Here is a 21,134-nt window from a genome sequence, read left to right on the forward strand (position 1 = left end):
TATGTCAGCCTGGAAGCACACAGTGTTTGGTGGCAGTATTCATATGAATCTAAAATTATTTTCTTGTAATGCCTTCAGTATTTCCCCAGAGCTTCTTTCTTTGTTCCAACTCCCTGTGGAAGAGGCTGAGAAAAATGGCTGGTGTGTTCACTCTGGCCACTGTCAGCGCCAGGCTCGCAGCAGAATTAATTCTGTCCTCCCTAATGACCATCATATTGCCAGGGAAGGGGCCCCTCTGTCTACAGGATTGCAATAAGGAAGTTTGGTTACACAGGAAAACACACTGCAAATGCTGGAGGGTTCTGCATGCCTGGGTGACACAGGTTTCTCTCTTGGGTGACACTTACCTGTCCCCAGGGTAGGCTGCTAGGAGCAGCTGGCATGCCTGATGCTTAGCGTGTTACTGGTTTTGGTTTTTCTTTGAAAACTTAGCCACATGTTTCCTTCATGTTATGAGGGAAATGATTTAAAAGAAGGGGACAGGATGAAACAAACCCATGTGCTGTGTCCTTTGTGATCGTGTCCTCCCCCAGGGTTCTCAGTTCCCTGAATATGTTTGTGAGACCAAGTGGGTTTCTATACATACAGAATGTTTCTTTGCATTAGGGTGCATGCTTTTTTGAGGTTGGACTGCTCTTTAAATTCAGAGTCCACCTTTCACACAGGTCCACCTGCATGCAATGCAAATATTTTTCAAGGCAGTGTTGCTTGATTTCAGCAAATTCAGACCATCTTACACAGAGGTGCAAAATTCATTCCCTGTTTCTGTTTCCTGGACTGGCACATGCTCTGAACTTTACCTGTGCAGTTAGTTGGATGCTGTGGGCAAAAATGTAGGAGAAGAGCGTCCTAGAAGGGAGCACTAATCAGCAGATTCTGCTGTGTTGTGAGCAATAGCTCACATGTGCTAGGGTGTGAAGCTGAGCACATCCCTTTTAAATGGTTGGTTTTGGTTTTAGTGTTGAGCCCAGCTGTTCCTTGAAACACTCGGTACAGTACAGTAATTTAGAGTGTAATGATCTCGTATGAGGAGGCAGATGTGAATCACAGGTGAACTACTTCTGAATGATGGCATGGGTGTGAGCACTCCCCCTGCCCTTCTCTTTCCCCTCCCAGTCTCTCAGTCTCCTAGATTTATTTTCTCATCTCCCAGATTTATTTTCTCATCTCCTACTGCTTTTTTGCAGCACAGGTGGACACATTCCAGTATGAGTCTGATGAGCCTGCTGTGTGCTGGTTGATCTGGTTCTCAGGGTTTTGTCTTTTTTCACTTTGTGTACGCTAAGAAACAGATACTGCCTCAAGCAGCTTTGAATGAACCAATAATTGTATGTCATAGTGAGAAGCAAAACAGAGAACATGTCTTCACCCAAGATTTGGAAGTGGTAGGAAATGACCTCTTACCCCTCTTTTGCTTTTTAGATCTTTAAGCCCTAAGCCACCCTAAATCTACTGTCCCTATAAAAAGCTGCATTTTAAAAGGCTTTAGGAGGCTTGCTGACCTTGCAACCTACTTTGTAAGGAGTCTGCACCCACAGCTATTAAACAAAATTAATTTCAGCACTTTTAAATTGTTAATCTTGCAAAAGACAACTTGCTTGCTCTCCAGTGATCCCACAGGTCATCATTTTGTGAGCTGCAAGCCATCACCAGGGTTCATGGCTCTCAACATCGTGAGAATGCTTGTGGTCTCCCAATTGCCTTACAAAATTAATTCCTTTGCCCTCCACATTTCCTCCCCAGCAGCTCTTTGAGATCTGGGCTCTTTGTGAGCTGGTTGTGTGTAGCAGCTATTCATGAGTAGCCACGCCACAGATTTCTCCCATTTTGAAGTTATTCTCTCCTATCTCAGTTGCTTCTCAAGTCATGGGAATGAACTTGGGGCAGCAGGACATGAATTCAGGTAGGAAATGACAGGTCTTGTCTTCGGGGTGTTAGCGTTCCTATTGAAAGGGAACTCTTTAATTTCCCTTTCAATAGGAACTCTAACATCCTGAAGTCTCTTAAGTTACATTTCCCCATATCCGTGGGGCAGATGCTTGACCAGGTGTTAATTTATTTTGAATCTTCTTAAGTGTGTTCTTCCTGGCCATGAAACTTGGAAATGTTTCCTTTTTTCCTCCAGATGGGATGCGTGTGGATGCACTGGGGTTTGGGGGAGAAAGTGCACGCTGTATCTGCTATTATCATGCCTGGTTGTCCCTGCTCCTTCCACCTCTTTTGTCTCTGCCACTCAAGCCAATTTCAGCCATCCGCCGACTCTCATTTGGGATAATAGCCTCTCTTTTTACTGTTGTCTTGTCATGTTTGATTCGGCAGCACAAGGGTTTTAAATTAGCCAAAACGTTTGCATGCTGGGCTTACTCCGCTGCCACTACCAGTTGTAGAGCCACTAAACCACTTGATGCTGAAATTGATGATTGCTCGGAAGGAATAAGAAATTGTTGGTGGCTACCGGGAAGATTCATTCACGCCGAGCCCCTTTTAAGAAAGCTGGGGGGGAGGGAGAGAGAGATTTCCTTCAGTTCCCTGCTGCCTGGCTGTGGCTGCATTGTGCTTGTGCCAGGTTCCCGCTGAGTGATTACAGCCTTGCTAGGCTGCGTAGTTCCTGTGATTTCAACATAAAAACAGAAGAAGAAAAATATAGAGGCAAGGGAAAGGGGGAGGGATGAAGCTGCAAAGACTTGTAGTTCAATTCGGTAACATAGAATTGTGGTGTTTTAACTCACTGCCCGCCTTGTTGTTGTTGTTGTCTAATTTATTTCCCCTGGCTGAAAGTTTACTTGTTAGAAGTTTTACTCTGTAGTAAAACTACTGCATTGGCCTGCCTTTGTTGGTGATACTAAACCACAGCTGGGCTGTAAGCAGTTTTTAATATTCTCTGGATTAAAAATGATCCATCAACAATGGGATCAGGGATCACCAAGAAACTATACAAACTGCCTAATAATACCTCCACATGCCCCCCTAAATGCCTTTTACTGGTTTACATTCGTGTTTAAAGACATGAGGGGACAGAAGTTAGAAGGGAAAAGAAGATGAGAGAGCTTGAGAAGCCATAAAAAGAGAAAATAAATGTTGTATTAAATGTGAACAACTAGGATTGTGTGATGGATATAATTTTATTTCAGAACTACACACAATTGCATATGCAATGTGAAAGAATCTTTTATTTCTGTTGAGTGGATTTCTGTTTGAAGAGAGATTATTTTGTTATTTTAGTTTATTTTTCATATTCCACCACTAACTCCAGTGATGACAGGTAGTTAAATGGTCAGAAAGGTCAGTAAGAGACCCATGTACAATGGCTCAGAGTTTCCAAGTCCAAAGACAAACACTATATATCAGAAAATAGTAGCAATTGTTAATTTAAAACAAAACAACCATCCAGACCCTCTATTAGCCATAGATGCAAGTTCCCAGACAGTTAGAAACATGGCTTCAGATATATAATTCATTATACAGTGCCACAAGTAAGACCCTAAATAAACACGTGGGAATATGATTGCATAGCATTCAAGCCAAGAAAGATGTTCTCATTGTATCTAATGTTGCCAACATTATTGTTACTAATATTCTAGCACTTTTTTCCTGATTACTAAGCCACATGTTCTCTTGCAAAATAAAACCTTTTTCTGCCAAAAGGAAGAAAAAAAAATCTTGTAAATCTGAAGGTGTTGGCATCCAACTTTATTTCTCTTGCATATAATCAATCGTGAAGAAATCATATAAATGACTCAAGCTCTAAAAATACAAATCTAACTAAGAGGCCAAATCTCTGGGGCCCAGCAATGGTGTGCTGTTGTGCAAGCCCAGCTCTAAGGGCTTCTGTCCATGCCAATTAGCAGTAGATTGGAAAGCCGGGCGACCATGATGGGTTTAGTCCTGTTATCTAACTGCTGCACTGTTCAGAATTGCTGATTTCCCTGCAAAATCATGACAGATGTATTACAGGAAAATATATTGGCTGAGTAGCTAGTGAGAGAGTTAATGCAAGGGATAATAAGTAGCTAAGGCTACGTCCTCCAGCAGACTTTGATGTAGTTTGATAATATATGGGACGGGTCAATCTGCCCTATTAGCAAATGTAGCCAGTTTATGCTCTACATACAAACTAGAGATTTGATAAAGCACTAAATTAGTTTTCACAAGGTATTAGATGTTAGATACTTAATGGGATCATCATGCTTTTGCTACACTTGGTTAGGATGTGTTCTGTAGCAGAAGCAGGCGGCAGCATGACATTTCACCGGGAAAGGAAGCCTGTCTTGTGACTGAATCACGAGTCTGGGAATTAGAACGTCCAGGCATTGCTTGGCTTCGGAATTACTGTCTCCCTGACTTGCAGGAAGGTTTCTGTTTTCACATCTGCAGAATGGGTCTGCGTTCTTCCCTTTCCTCTTTGCCTCTTTGCAAAGCCACCACTGCTTTTTAAATGGGCTTTTTTTTCATCCTTGGGGGCAAGTAATCATAAATCTGTGACACCTCAGTCATATGAGATGAATCTTGTCCCACTCAGTAAGTGCTGGGAAAGTCCCTAGACTTGATATCAGAGAATTTACAGGTTCAAGCAAATCTGGATAAGAAACTTTAGTAGATTATGAAAGGAGAAGCTGAGGGTTTCGGTGAACTTCTGCATTTCCTCTCTGCCAGTGGTCAACCAGTAATTTAAAATGTAACTAAGACCAATAGTTTAGTGAAACCAATAGCATTTTTATAGCCTAAAATCCATTGGCAAGATAGGTCATGTGGGTACGAATCTGCATACCTGTACCCATTCTAGCAGTGGGAAATGTGGGTGAAGAAGTCAGCCTTCCTGGGGCCACACAGAACTTTCAGAAAACGATGCTTTAAAACCCATTAAGTGCTTTGTCTTTCTCACATGGATCTAATTTTTTGCCAACATTATTTTACCCTCTGTTTACAGACAATGTTCTTAAATACATTTGGAATCCATCATTTTACTTTCTCTAACATCTCACTGCATATGCCAGTAACTGATCCTGGATGACTGCTGCCAGGCTTTGCACTTTGAGCGCTAGGGAGACATCCCTGCCTTTTTGTGAAATGCAGCAAGAGTGTCATGTATAAAATGATCCTGTTTGAAAGGATAGAAGCCATATCCCAATATAGATCACAGTGGAAAATGACTCAAAATTACATGACAGCTTCTCCCCATTTACCTTCCTCCCCTCCCTTTCCCTTTCTCAGCCTGTTTCCCAGTTGGGCTGTGGTAAGAAACACATTGTGTATTGTGACATTTTAGTTCACTGTTACTAATAATGCCTTTGCATCTTTCATTAGTGGGCTATTTATAGGATTGCAAAAGGGCATTGGTACCACTTGGCCTCTGAGGTGGTACTGCCACTGTCCCAAGGACTGAGATGATTTTAAAGGGGGCTGGGCTGCACCCTGGCCTTGGCAGTGGGCTTGCCTAGCTCCAGCAGAAGCCTTGGGTTAAAATCCTGTGGTTTAAACCTGCTGAGGCCAGTCTGGACTTTAGATGCTTTCATAAACAAGAAGACTTTGCCTCATAACTCCTGCTAAGCCTGCACCTGATGAGCTGCTCAGGGCTGGAGGGCTGTGTTTTCCCTAATAAATTCCTTTTTTTGAACCCACTTGTTAGTCAAGCATTGTGCACACTAACTACAGCGAGGGCCCTGGGCATAAATTACTCTCACGTGGCACTGTCTCCGAGCAGCCCCCCAGTTATGGATTACTTTGTTCTCGACTTGACAGGAACATAATTAGAACTGTTGATGAAATCTACCAAATTGTTCCTCCGTGGCCTCAATGGTCAGGAAATTTGGCTGAGTCGTATTTGTCACCGACGTAAAGGCTCTAAACACTTCATATTAACTATGTTATTAATGTGCCCCCTAATCTGTCCGTGAATTGGTAACACTTGGAGGGAGCTTGTGCTCTAATAGCACCTTGTGATGAATTCATTGTAATGCTGTTCAAAAGTTTCTGGAGGGGGGGGGGGGGGGGGGGGGAAAGATACCTTAATACAAAGTGCATATTTCTAGGTTGTTTCTTTTTTCTCTATGTGCATTTTTATGTTATACAGTTTTGTTTTGTTTTGCTTAACTGGAGATTCATTTAGGCTTTACATTGACAGACCCTTTTCTGTTCTATAGGATTTGCTGACATTTGGGCTGTTTCATTGCCAGAGGAGGCTTTGTGTGTCCCAAAGGAAGTGAGTGATCTGGCCATAACAAATCCTGCCAAAATATTTTAACACCGTTACGATTTTCTAATGCAATGCGTAGTGAATGTGACTAGAAAAGGATGGTGAGTCCACGCAGGGGGTTCGCTCCCTCTCCTCCCATTTGTCTGGTGGGACGAGCACGTCGCAGCTGCCGGGGGGTGGGAGGCCACAGCCAGCTGTGGGAGGGGTGTTTGCCCCCTGGAGTGTGTCCCTTCGCGTGCACCGAGGGCTCAGGCTGAATCTCTAAACCAACCTTTCAAATTCTGCTCCTGCTCTTGAACTTTGTGCAGTCCCAGGGTCGTCAGAGACGGTGTTTTAGTGATGTTTAAAAATGTGTCTTGGCTGCTGTAAGTGTTCAGTGAGTTTAAGAGGGGAATGTGTTAGACACTTATGGATGAGAGAAGGGTTAGTGGCTGAAGGCCCTAGAAGCTGACAGACTCTTACCTTCAAAATGAAGGGCTGTCTTCTACTTCAGAATAGTTCTGAGGAGCTTTAAGGTGGCTCCTAACTATATAAGCAACTCTACTTAAAATGCTAGAACACAAAATTAAGTTCTCACATGTAGTGTTCAGGGAATGAAGACAATTCGGACAACCTAATGTTTAGCTTAGAGCTGTAGGTATGGGAAAGCTAAAATTTATATTCCCAAGCTATTCTCTAGAGCAGCAGGTAAATTAACTGTTGTTTTTGTAATACCTTGGTGATTTGTTTCTATTAAATTTAATACCATCCACTCCCCTCTCTCCCACCATCCCCCCAAAAGCCCAACCCAAATATCACTAAAGTTAGTCTTTGGTGAGCAACTTAAAACCCAAAACCAGTAAGCAATTTAAAATGTGCTGACTGCAGAATATCAGCCATCATCATGTGTCCAACATGCACCATATTGGATTACTGTGGCAATTGGCTTCTGCAGCAGGGTAAACTCATGCGTCTTTAGTCAATTTTACATTTATATACTTAAAAATAAAGTAGCTTTGTGCACCTGCAAGTTTTACTGAAGGAATAAAAGCTACAGTGAAGTAGAAGAGTTGAGCATGTCCATGGCTTTTGCTCAGGTGGCATAAGTAAAGTCTGGCCTTTTGCTGTTGATGGTGTTTCCCACTTGGATGTTTCTCTGTTTGTTTGTCTTTGAATACCAGATAGGATTGCAAGTTGTCACACTCATCTCCTGAGCCCTTGTTCAGGTTTTCATGGCTCACACACGCATTCTGTTCCCTGTGGCCACCATATATGGCATTTCCCAGGTCCCAGGGGCAATAATGCTGTCACCAACAGGAGGGAAGTGTTAGCCTGGGAGTTAGGACTTTCTTTCAGACTTTATTTTAGGATCTTAATATAAATAAGTAAATGAAATGGGAATCTTAACTCGGCATTTTTCTCATGCAAATCAATCTATTTCTAGTAATGAGCAATTTAAGTATTTTTTTTAATATTGTAGTTGCCATCTCGGGAAATCAGGACCAGAATTCAGGATGCTCAAATTAGGTGTTAGTGCATATAGATATTCTGTTGATGAATCTATTATTAGAGTGAAATAGTACTTTCCCTGGGTATGTTTCTTTTCACTGTTTTTGTCTCTTTTTCTCTCTCAGGTCATCTTGCCTAAGTTTATTCTTCCATTCTTTAATTTCACCTCACCATTTGATTAATTTCTGCCAAAGCCATGGGCTCTTTAAGGACTTTCTAAATTATTAGATCTTGTTACTTATTTGCAGTGAGTTCAAAACTAAATTCTATTGTCTTTTGTCATAGTCTTGTTTTATCACTGTTCTAAAATGGGACATTATTTGGGGCATTCTTCCCCAAAAGCATTCTTTATGCTGTCCTGGCTGTACTTCATCTGTTTTTCTAATATGCATTTGCTACTAAAAATTTTCTATGAGTGAATGAGTATTGTATTATCCTTGAATGTCATTCATTTTCTGGGTTTGGGGTTATTTTTTGGGTTTTTTTTTTTAAGTTTCTAGTGGAAATGTCACGATACCTTTGTATCTATGTATGTCCATCCTGAACATGCAACTCTAATTTGTCACTCAGTAGAACCAAATGCATGAGGAGCAGATCTTAATCTTGATTTCACTTGTTTGAGAATAGGAAGTAAAACAACTTCTGTAGAAACCAAGGCACTTAAGGCAGGGAGGTGAGGAATGGGATTCTAATATCAGAAGTGGAATATTAATTTGGTAAAACTGCATGCTCTCATGGTGTCAGCTGTGGGGAGCATATGCTAGGACATGCTTGTGTTCAAAATCAGGTTGCATAGTTAATCATTCCAAGAAATAGACTTATCACTTCATAAACTCTAGCAAAGACTGTTTTCTTTTCCAAACATTTAAATTACTGAGCCGTTTTATGCATTAAAACCCAATTATGACTTGCATGGTATTTCAAATAGTTTTCAAAGCTGTTTCTTTTAGGAACTATGCATAGTCTGAGCTTTTAGCACTGAGTATTTCATATTTTCAGCTGTATCAACTGTAGGGTTTTTTCCTACCAAAACACTGTTTCAAGAATTTTTATAACCAGACTAATCAGCACAAATCCCAAGCAGCCAGTTCCAGAACATGCTGCATGTCCCCTAAAACTAGCAACCTAAAATTCCAGTGTGGCCATTGAGCTACAGAATATAGCTTAAAAATACTTTATTTCCTTTTTCTAAGATGGTGAAGACCGGGTTAAAATAAAGGGATTTTTCTGCCCCCTCTTTTTTGCCACATTATGAGAGGAATCAAGATATGTTGCAGGAATTTAGGGAATGAGATTTACCTGCTATGGATCAGAAATACTTATTTTAAACAACACCTTCTTGTTTATAGGGGCAAATTTAGTACTTGAGCTAGACATCAGTTTAAAAAAAACTCCAAACCATCCAAAACTCCAGAATAATCTTTTGTCTTACTCACTTGGGTGCTGGTTTGTCAGCAGGGAAGTGTGTGTGAATCAGATCACACTGATTTGGTCAGGAAATGACCTCTGTGGCTGTGTATAATGCAGTGGCTAGGAAGAGCTGTGTTATTAATATGAATATATAAAAAATGCATGTGACAGTGGTACCATGATGAGACCACTTACCAAAGGCACCCTAGTCCTGAGTATAGAAAGTTATCCCCAGACCTTTTGGGAATTAGTAGGATGGTGTTTGGTAAATGTTATATTCCCAAAATAAGGCTTAGGTACTATGGATATCAGGGAAAACAAAGTTTATAAGATGAAGTAATCCTACTTTAAGTGTCAAACAAGAGAGAAAATAAGTTTTCAAAATCAGGAAGTTGCTTTATAAAGACCATTATGGACCCAGGATCCCTGTGTAGGAAGAAGCAAAGCTGTTGGCTTTAACAAAAAGAACTAAAAGGGGACTAGGCTGTTCCTCACCCCACTCATTCTGTATCTTAGAGCAGAGCTGGAGCTGAGATGGGAGCCTGGTGCTTCTCTTCATGAAGAGATTGTATGAATGAAAGGTTGCAAAGATATTAGAATTTACTAAGTCAAGTCATACTTGTCAATGACTTCTCCTGCTAGATATTTAAAGTTCAAGTGCTTGTTTGCTGTAGTTAAGTGCTCTGAAGTGCTTTTAAAAGTGTTGGCCCATTTATATAAACAAATTGAGAAACTCTATTGATAGTCTTCCCAGTCAGAGTATGTTACCCAATATTTGAATATCCTTCCTTGAGTCCCAAAAAGATTTGCATTAGCAACTTCTAAAACACGTGAGGCTTTGTTAATGGAGCATTGTGTTATTTTATCATAGACATTGCCAGAAATGCAGTTTCTTGGTTGCACACAACGATGAGGAGGAAATAGAGGGCAGTCAGTAGCTCAGAAACTTATTTATCCAGAACTTAAGTGTGACTTGAGAGGAAGAATGAGCTGGAGGCCTGATTTCCTCTTGGAACATTTGCAGTAGGGAATTAATACTTACATCTCTCCCACAGCTTTTCCCCCTCCTGCTCAGCTGTGCTAACTCAGGAATCTCTTTTAGTGCTCAGAGTCAGGCAACCAAATTTAAACACATTCTCAAACCATGGGAAAATCCTGTTTGCACACATATGGCCACTCACAGAAAGAAAGGAAACTACCAACACTCTGGTGAACGTGAAGGCTGGGATGGTGTTTATGTGCTTCCCCACAGTGATCCCTACCTGCAGTGCTGTAGTGCTTCCTTACTGTTGTTCCCCTCAAAACATTGCTTTTCTGGAGTGATGTCCTTTAACCTAATGATACTGTTTGATACTGAAAGCCAAAGCATGTCATAAGATTGTATATTAAAATTTAGCCTCTTTCTGTGGATGAAGAAATGAGCATTATTTGGAGGGATCACTGGGGAGACCTTGTGCAGTAAGATCAGGGCAGGTATCTCCAGAAAAAGCAAACTGAATGCCATCAGCAGCTATCCCCGAAAATGCAATGTAGTGTGAGCAATAGAGAGTGCAATCTTAAAACTAAAACTGCATCCTTCTTTAAAAAAAAAAGTAACAACCAGCTTGTCCTAATAATTTTAATCTGCATGTGCAGTCTTTTTGCCTACCTTACGTCCTCTTGACGAGATTAAGGTGGTGTCATAAGCAGGTGAATTTAGAGCTGTTGCTAATTTAAACTGCATTTAATAAAACACAAGTTTGAGATATCTTACATATCAGTGAATGTGGCATAGTTTGAAGATTGCTTTTGTCAAGTTTGATTAGCTCAAAGAGAAACCTTTTCTAAATATTGGTTGAGAGATTAATCAGACAATGTAAGACCTTGAATTATTCCTCATCACAGGAAAACAACATAATGTATTATCTCATTTGAAGACTGGAAAAATGTAACTTCTGAGGATTTAAAATTTGTGTTTTAAAGATTCTACTCAAGGCAAAACTTTCAGGCTGTTCTTTTTTAAACTGACTTGTAATTTTTCCATATTATGTTTCACTTTCTACAGCATATTCCCATATTACAAGCTGATAGTACCAACATCATTACATTGAAGGATGTTCTCATTATTGACTTCATTCTCAATTAATTATAACTTTGGCATGTTTTAATGAGTAGGATTAAACTTTCATATTCCAAATATATGTCCTGCATTGCTTGCTTAGAAGCTTTCTAAAGAATGTGGCTGATCGACTTCTCTGAATCTGTACAAGGAAGCAAAATATTCTTTGTGCACGTTAAAAAGTGTTTACTGTATTTACAAACTCTTGCAGAAAAGGTTTAATAGCTCTCTGCTTTGGAACAAAGTATAGAATTTGGGCAAAAGCTGTACTGCTCTTTTCTAGCCTTCCCTGTCACACAAACTGTTGTTGTCTTCACTAAAATAGAAACTCATATAGAGCTCAGTTATGTCCTGTAAAATAAAGGGAGAGTAGCACTCATGTATTTCAGGCATACCCTAATTTTCACTGGGTGATCTGTATTCCTCTTCAATAAATGCCAGCTTCCTTGTGTGGCCTTTTTTTACTCTCCCCCCAAAAGGAGAAGGTACTTTGTACTTAATTGCCCTGTTTTACAAAAATGTGGCGCATTTGCATCGGAGCTGCTGCCACCTGTGCTTTCCAGATTCGGGCCAGTGCAGCTCTGCAGGGTGTCCATCAGGCTTTCTCTCCTAACTTCACTGTGCACTCTTAGATCCTGTTTGCTAACATAGATCTTGGTTATATTTTCTAGCAGAAGTTTTATGTTCATTTGTCTTTTATTTCCTTGTACAACTTCACACTTTTCTCATTAGGACAGATCAAATAATTTCTAAGAGTGGTTCTTCTTTTGCTTACTTACCTGCAAAACATGCACATAGGATGGGTGTATTCTAGCCCTGTTGTAGGTTTACCTTCTGCTGATTGCAGTATGCTTAGGGTTTTTTCCCCCCCAGTATATCAGTAATAATTAGATACCTGTAAACAATAAGCACCAGCAAGTTTGGAGTGTGTGTCAATGTAGATAGGTGTCATAGTAAGGGCAGGTTAGCAGATTCCTCAGCAAAAAGAAAATCTTTCATTGAATATGTTTTTACATTGCTTGTTTAGCCTGTGTTGAATTAAAAGTAACCTTGCAATGTGAATAGCAATGTCAACTGATATCACAGTTTGGCTAATAACACACAAGCATGATTTCAAGAGGGTTGGACCAGCATGGCCCACACCAGGTAGGAACCCAAAGTCCTGGAAAATGCTGGGCAGCAATCTCCACCCCAGGCCATTTCTCATGAGACCTGTTACTACAAATAGCCTGTGGCTACATTTGGGTATTCAGGTTTCGACAGGATGTGGCTGCTCTTTCTCACTTAGCAGATGGCTTTTCATGTACCATCACCTGTCCTCCTTCGCCTCACTAACAGAGCTGTGACAAGAGCTGTCCTGGTGGTTGTGAAAGCTGCTTTCTGCATGTGGCCATCATAATTATCACATGTGAGCACCTTTATTTAGCAAGTCCACACATACATTACTGGTGCAAATGTCTTCTGTTTGGGTACATTCATTGTATATCTTCATATCATTCATTTATATCTTCATTTTATGTCACTTGTACTGTGAGTGTGGGGTGGGGATATATGATATATGATATATGGGATATATGATAGCCTAATCAGGGACTTAAACCTATGCAAAACCTGCTTGGTCTAAGGATCAGACTTTGCATTTCTGTATGACAGGGCATGAATTTCTTCATACTCTCCTGTTTGGAGGAACATCTATGGCTCAGTTGTGCCTTTGCACTGGTTGAAAGTAATTTGGTAATCCCAAGCATGGCAATGGAAGTTTTATACTCCGCTTCCACCTCTCCTGTCCTCAAGCACGTTTTGTGCATGGACCATCCTTATCATCAGCGTCTGTCCTTAGAGTGATGATTTACTTGTCTCTAGATCTCTGTCCCTTTATACAAAACCAGATTTAAAATTGCATCTGTCTGGAGGGGAAGGCATGATCTCAAAGAATTAATACTGATTTCAAATTTTTATTGCCAGGAACTACATGTAATATTGCTTTAAATTAACCAGTAATTATTCAGAGTCATGTAGGAAAGAGTTAAAAATACTAAACAAAAAAAAAAAAATCCCTTTTCCAGGCAACTGGACTCCTTCCTTTCAACACAGCTGTTGCAGGAGGTTTCAATGGTATGAATAAATGTATTTCTTTTAACACTTTTGTTGTTTAAAATGCTATTGTTTCATCTGAGGTGTGAGGAGATGTGCTAACCTTGTCAATGTGGGTGCAGTAGAGCAGAAATGATAACTGTATATACTTTTTTTTTATAAATATACAGAGAGTGTGTGTGTGTGAGAGAGAGAGAGAGAGAGACAACTTATTTAAATCCTGAATACAGTCAGACCTCATATGCATTGTTAAAAAAAAGCCCTAAAGAATTGCATATGGATTAGGGGGATGAATATTCTATTATTTCAGTCTGTTCTGCTGATCTTCTTATTGTGACTTTGTGCTTCAGAAATCTGCCAGGAATTTGGCTTTGCTGTACTAGACAGTAATTTTAAATGTGTATCAAGCACTTGATAGTGTATGATTTGCGTGCTGTTGCATTCCCATTCCCTAAATTTTCCACCAATTTATTACTTTTTTCATACTGTTTTAATATTTCAGGATGATGAATATATACAGCATCATTAAAAGTAAATAAAAAATGCATGAAATTAAAAAATGGAATATTAGATGTTTCTTTGCTGTAATCCCTAGGTCCAATAGGAATGAAATGTCTCTGTTCTGTCAAGTAATCCCTAAACATGATTAGGGACCTTGTAGTTTCCACATAGCCCACATAATATTTGTATCATATAAGCCTATTTATGTAAGGTTTGAGTAAAAGTTGTTATTAGAAGACCTATAAACCTATTCTACAAATCAAAAAGATATGCTTGCCTCTTAATCTCTGTACTTTTATTATTTTGCTGGAGATGGCAATACGTCCTTAATTCATATTTCAGAATTCTCTTGCATCTTTTGGGTACTTATATCATGCATTAACAATCCCAATGAAATGTATTTTTAAGACAGAAGACTGAGTTCAACAGTTCATCTACTCATGCAGCTTCTCCTTAAATCCTCATTGGAAGGGATGTGCACCTCTTTCTAGGTCTCTCCTTTGACATCAGGGTTTAATCTGACCTGGGGGTCTGGAGATGGAGAGATGGTTTTTCTCATTTTGGGAAAGGGAAAGTGGAAACAGGGAGAGGATTAATTTTCTCTGCTTAAATCCTGTGATAATATATTTTCAGTGATGGAGGCGCTTCTGGCAGCTCCATGGAAAGTTTTAGACATCAGCTTTTAATTTGATGAGCCCATAGCAGAGTTTTCAGGAGAAGTAGCTAGGAAGAAGGAAAATGGGGAAAAGCCTCGAATGACAAAACAATAAAACACGAGAGACAATGGGCATTCCCAGCTGTTTCTTGTGACACAGTTGTGTTGCAGGTACAACAACCCAGCACTTCCTATTCCCTGGCTCAGCTTCTTGCCTGGGCAGCAGAACTGCTCAAAGTCCCATCTTATGTGTTGTTAGGCTGAATTCATTAATGTGCAGAAGTATTCCAGTTCCATGGTAGCACAAGGAAAATCAATAAATAAATAAGAATAGTAACTTATATACTTCTATGGTTTGAGTAGGCTTTCACAAAGAAAATATTTTTAAATGATGCCAGGGGTCAGCTGTGGCAATTCTGTATTTCCCATAAGAAAATTTGAGATTATATTAACCTTGGGCTACCTACTCCGAAAAACCCTGTGGAAATACACCTGTATTGCTTTCCACACTGCACTGAAATTTACTTTTATTTCATTTTCAGCAGTTAGGGTGGCATTTGAGCAATAGCCCTATTCTTGTATTTATGAACTAAGAGAAGCAAAACTGTTCACGGCTGAGCCCAGGGATCCTCTTCCAGGAAAACTGAGATCAATAATGGTTATCAAGTCTTCATTTATAGGGAGTGTTAAATGACCACAAAGTCCTGACATTCTTCAGTTAATAGGTTATGCTTAAAACCAGGCTACCTACCCTCTGCCCCCCACCCCAAGCTACCACAGTCAGAAATTTTGATTTTTGATATAATTTTAAAATGTCACTTTGACTTGTTACAATTCCTTTTTAGCTGGAGAGACTGTATTACAGCAGTATCCATAAGTTAGAGGTGAATGATGGTTTCCCTCACCAACCTCCTCCTTCCTGCAAGTAGTAGAAGGGTGGAATGAGATGATGATGCTTGAGGTTCTTTTTATCATCCAAAGCAGGGATTTACAATTGTTATTGCAGTTACTTTTGGGTTTTGGTAATCAGCAAAAGGGGAAGTACACACCCCAACCAGAACAGCCCCTGAAAACTGAAAAGCCTTGCATGCTGATGTGTTTTCAGTTGCCTTTATTCCCTCAGTTTAAGTGGAAAAGAGGGATTTGGAAAGCAAGAGCTTAATTTAACAAAATAATATTATGCTTTCGATCCTTAAAATGAATGAATTATTTGGATACTTAGCAGTATAATGTCTTTGAATAATGCTGGTACTTAAGTTGGAAAAAATTATATTGTCAGTGTGCTGTGTTTTCCTCTTATGATGTTTTTACCAATTTGGCATTTATGGGAAGCAATATCATTGTTGAGAAGTTTCCAAATTGCTTTTTATAGAAATCCGCAGAAATTAAATCTCCTCCTTGTTATGAAAATGAAGTGATGTCTTGAGACACTGGTATATTAGCACAAATCTGCGGAGACAATAAGCCAAATTCTGCTTGCAGTTATTGTGTGTCCACTTTTAATAGCTTCAGGAAGCTGTGTTAGGTATAGGCTGTTGCACTGTAAATAAGCCTCTGCTTAGCTACAGCGTTTGAGCAGCACTGAGAGGCAGAGTAACATCCCTGCCCTTCTCCCTGTCCCCTCAGGCCGTGTGGCTCAGGACGTATTGGAAAGAAACACAAAGAATGGGTTGGAAGTGAGACCAGTTCATGGGCAGCCCAAGCAAGCCCCTCCTTAGAGGGGTGCAGTGCAGAATTATTTTAACTCAGCACCATAATGGGTGTTCATAGCTGAATTTAAACCACATAATAGTGCTGTATGTGGTGTGTTTAAATTCATTGGCAGAATTAAGGCAGGACTAAGGAAAGTGCATGATTGATTTTCACAAATACAATCAAGTCTAAGAGATGGCGATGCAAGATGGTTCAAATTTTGAGACCTGATTTACCTACATCAGATATTTAATGGGATGCTTAATTTGATTGCTTCACCAAAAACTACTCACAGTAGTAAAGCCACTGACTAAATGTCTGTGTAATCAAGGGGTCTGTGTGCATCTACATCTTGATTTCAATGTACAAATAACCAGCAATTAATGGTTCAGAATGACTGCAGGGAAAGATTTAAGGTTCAAAATGGCAACCCTAGGGTTTTGGGGGTTCCTTTAGCATTATTTCATGATGTTTTTTAGGGGTATAGACAGGCTTGTGCAAGTCCATGTAAACAGAAGATTTTTAACTTGGGTTGCAGAAGGCTCTTCATGGCTACAGCTAGAAGCCATCTCTCTTCAGCAAGGTTGGATGCTTTTAATAATGAGATTTAGGCTCTTAATATTAACCCCAGCATATTAGCCTACTCCTGTGTTGCCCAAGTGTCCCATTACCTGGGTTTGTTAATGAAAAATCAAGAAAAATCTTTGAACAGAGAGATGGTGGCTGTTATATGTGTTTTGTAGCGATCACAAGGCACTGTATACTTTCTTCTTGGGATTTAACACATTTCTGAGTGAAAAGTCAGCAGTCACTATTGGCACCCTTTTTATTTTTTCTTTTTTAATTTGTCTCATTGTAATGTGTATGAAGTACATAAGACTATCAGACCAAGAGTCTTGAAAATACTGATACATCCTCATTATTTTTTATTGTAGTATTTCTATAGTAGTGACTCATCAATTACATTTAGTGTTTTTATTTCCCGTGGCACAAGTACAACAATTGAAATTAAGGGTGTTATGCTCACAGTCCTTTTCAGCACTCATTTGAGTTCAGGCAAACTTTGACTGTTTTCTCACAGTAACCTTTACAATGCAACCGATAAACATTATTTTTGTTTTAATGACTCCCAAATAATGTCATATTTAAATGAAATGCAGTTTGCCTCAGCAGGATTCTTTGAATTTATGAGCATTTTTGTCCCATATCCTACAATAATGTGACAAATATTTGCATTTTTACTGTTTCCTTGAACACTTTTAAACACCCATTTTTAGGAGACTTCAGATTACTTTTGAACATATTTGAATGCATTTTTAGCTATCACCAAGCTTAAAATAGGAACCCCTTTTTCAGCTTATCTTTATTAAACACCTGTAAAAATCAGTGATATTTCTTTTTCCTTATAAAGCTTTCTTCCTTTAACAAATGCCAGAAATGCTGCACTGTTCCAGTATGGGCTTCTTTTCTTGGTGGTAATAGGCAATAAATGGCCTGGTAATGTCTCTTCCATACACACAGGCATTTACCTGCCTGAAAATCATAAACAGGAACTTTAAATTGTAGTGAAATGCATCTGATCTTTAACAACAATCAATTAATATTAGAAATGCTAGGCAGCTTTTAGAAGATAGTCAGAATTAAGTCTTAGAAATTGATCATTCTGCACAAATGATCATGCTTACAATAAACCTCTGATTTAAAGAGTAGGTGGCCAGGCATGGCAGTGGCCAATTATTTATATTTTCCTATTGAATATTCACTTTCATTTTTTTAAAACCATGGGTTTATTTGTCAGGGGAGGGATTTTTGTGGCGTTTGGTGTGTGTCTGTTGTTTGGGGTTTGCTCAGACAGGTACTTAAGAATAATTTCAGCATCTTTATAATGTAAGTGTGGAGTTAGCAGGTTAATCTTGCTGTTCTTGGAGGCAGTTTCACAGAATTTTTCATGTCTTGGCTGGGTTAAGTTTTCTGGTTTTATATGCTTTTATTTTAAGAATATATATTGGCTGCTTATTTTTAAAGTAATGTTTTCATGTGTTGGATCAAATGAAAAAGAAATCAATCACGTTAAGTCATGTATCTTCATACAATCATGCCAAGAACTATCTAATGGGAAGGTTTCTTTATTGTTGTTCTCCTGCAAAAAAACCTACTATGTATGGTTTTTAGTCAAAAACCCCAGCCAAATACCCTGTAGAGAATTTTGTAAGTGAAAGCAAATAATTTAAAATAAGATTGCGGTTACTCACCAGTCTGCGTTTGAGCACTGTGTTAGATGTTGGTTAAAATTAGACTTCCTTAATGGACTAGTGAGGGAAGGTGGGAGTGAAAACAAGAAAAAGATGACAGAAGTAAATATGCCCATAAATACAGAAAGGCCGTGTTTGCTTTTGTGGCCTTTGATCAAGCCCAGGAGTTCACTTTCAAAGGACGTCGCGGGATGCTTGGGAAAGGAGCAGCCACCCGGCGTAATTGGAAAGGGGAAGGTCTGCAGCTCGGCGGCTGCTGCTGCTCCTGCCTCTCTGATAAGATTGTAAGAGTTGCCAATATCAGTATTCAGCCTTGTAGCGTGTCAGGGCGCTTTCATGTGAACTGAAGTGAACTGTCTGTACGCGCTCCCTCCCGCGCTCCTTCCCAGCGCTCGGCGCCGCATTGAAGTCAGGGGAGAGGAAAAAAAGATTTGAGGATTGCCCAATTTGTTCTGACATAAAGAGATGTTTAGCTCTGTGAAAGGTGGTGGAGGCAGAGTGCCTGACTGACATTTCAACAGGCTGTCTGCTGGGATTGCTCACTTCATGTCCCTTCATATTCCTGCTGTGTCCTGCGCGAGTGCTCTTGTCTAATCTTCACAGCGAGAGTGCCAGGAGTCCCCTGGGCTTCGGTGCTCAATACCTTGTTAGACGGGGCGTACGATGCCACCGCTCCTTCTTCGTGCTTGCTTCTGCTCCAATGTTTCAGGCTTCTTTCAAGGCCAATGATTTTATTTTTTTTTTAAAGTGATTTGCTAACATAACTGTGTGTATCTCCTAATCGCCTTGGTCTTCTCTCAGCAATTCTAGATTTCGGTGATAAAAATACATGGAGGGGAAGAGAATAAAAAATCCCAGTAAGTTACAGCTTTAAGCATTGTTCTGTGCTTTTCTTTTTGAATTTGGGTGCATTGACCTCCTTTGGCCTGTTTAGAAAACAGATGAGAGAAAATACTTGTTGAACAAGCAGTGGGAGGTATAAGATGCTGATAAAGCTGAGACAGTGCCTGGCCAGGAGTGCTGAACTCCATACCAGGGGCTGCAGGGCAGTTTAATTATTGAGGGTCTGTGTGCTTTTACAATTCCAGACGTGTTGTGATGCATTCTGGCATGCCACATCCTGTTAGATCACATGGGGCAGCCCATGGTGCCAAATAACACTAAGAACATGACTTAATGAGAGCTAATGCTCACCTCTTATTCCAGGAGCATTATCAGGTACCTTGTTAGCCACAGTTCCTATCTGGATTCAATCCTCCTAAAGCAGAGATGACATTAAAGATATATGTATTATGTTTTAGACAGATAGATACGCTATTTTTCATTAACTTTCTCAAAATATATTAATTAATGGGTGTAGTTTAATCCTTGTTAAGCCATTAAAATTATTCACATACTGCACTCATGGTCTTCCTTACATCTTTTCAAAGGCACTTCTTTTTCCTCAAGTGTATTATTGCTGGTGACAAAAAGCAGAATGGTAACATACTCTTTGCTTCCTGCAGATCTGAGGTCCCCATCCTGTGAACCCAAAAACACATTACATGGATTCCATGGTGCACGTGATTGCCATTGCTCAAGTTTCCCCTCAGTTTCAAGCTCTGATAAACATCTCTTCATCCTCTCTTATCTGGAGGTGCAGTTGTGTGTCTCACCACCAGGCTAGAGATTTCTAATGCAAACCCCTATTCCCAGACATACCTTCCAAACCTTTGTGTGTAAAGCTGCACCATTGTTCCTTCCACAGTGCAAGGACAGACACAGTGACCATGAGTATCTGCATGGTTTCTCTCAGCCGGTGGCATATCTAGTCTCACATTCTCTTTGCTAGGAGCCAGCAACAACAACTTTTCCTGCAACAGACTGAACAGGTGGATATTAAAACTAACTCCTTATCCTTTCTGTAGCACCTGAAGCCCAGAAGAGCTGAACTTCGATCAGCCCACTGTCACAAACTGAGGGTGTTGTATATGTGCTATGGAGGTCTCAGCAGGCTATTCAGAAGACAAAATTCCAGACCTTTGAAATTAAAATTGCCAGGGAATTACCCAGTGAGGTTTCTGCTGTAGGTATGGTCTGGGTGATACCAGGAGGTTTTAAAAAGGGGTTTGATGGATCTCAGACACACCAGAAAAGGCTCTCACAAACATAAGGATCATTTAGGAAAGGGGATTCCAAGAAGAGAGTGCCAATTGTGCCCATTTTAGTTGGTGGGGTATCCCGAACTCCTGTGGATGTTTCAGGGTGGAGAAGCATACTGGCAAAATGTCTTCATCCTTCAGGTTGTGGTCCAATGTGGTATGAATCTAATCTAAACATGTGAGCAATTCAGGAGATGTGTGGGGCCAGGCTGTGTGTAGTGTTACATACATTTGGTGGTTTACTGTGCTGAATGCTGAGCAGGAGCTGTGTGCTCCCAGTAGGAAGGAAGCCAGGGCACGTGAGATGTTCGCAGGTACAGACAGACAAATGCCTGCTGGTGTGTGTGTGTGCTTGCAGGCCTGCTTCCTTCCTATTTGCTTTTGTGTGCATGTATCATTATGTAATATTTCACCTATGTCATTAATTTAATAGTTTTATGAAATTTGTACTTGCCTGTGCAGGCATCGCAGGGAAGCCCATGCTGTTAACTGAGGCTGATTGTTTTCAAACAGCTGATTATAGAACTTCCCATCAATTTAACAGAAGTTGTGTTTATTTAAAAATTGACTTAAAAGACAGTAAATGACTTGATGACTCATTAAATCAATT

The 21,134-nt window shown here is 39.9% G+C and overlaps 1 protein-coding gene across 13 annotated transcripts in view; it reads left to right on the plus strand.

The window, feature by feature from the left end:
* The window catches only part of ESRRG (estrogen related receptor gamma), a 372,206-nt gene that overhangs the window by 139,937 nt on the left and 211,135 nt on the right, over positions 1-21,134 (plus strand). For 4 of the 13 annotated variants that reach the window (XM_058020257.1, XM_058020256.1, XM_058020255.1 and 1 more), the window contains one exon: positions 6,141-6,294. The exons of 5 other annotated variants lie outside the window; for them this stretch is intronic. In XM_058020257.1, the coding sequence (XP_057876240.1) occupies positions 6,260-6,294 (35 nt within the window). In that variant the 5' untranslated portion in view covers positions 6,141-6,259. Of the gene's footprint in view, positions 1-6,140; positions 6,295-13,287; positions 13,305-21,134 lie in introns of those variants that run through there. 4 more of the 13 variants (XM_058020263.1, XM_058020262.1, XM_058020268.1 and 1 more) reach the window with 2 other exon arrangements.

This window comes from Melospiza georgiana, chromosome 3, assembly GCF_028018845.1.
Source record: "Melospiza georgiana isolate bMelGeo1 chromosome 3, bMelGeo1.pri, whole genome shotgun sequence".
Classification (NCBI taxonomy): domain Eukaryota; kingdom Metazoa; phylum Chordata; class Aves; order Passeriformes; family Passerellidae; genus Melospiza; species Melospiza georgiana.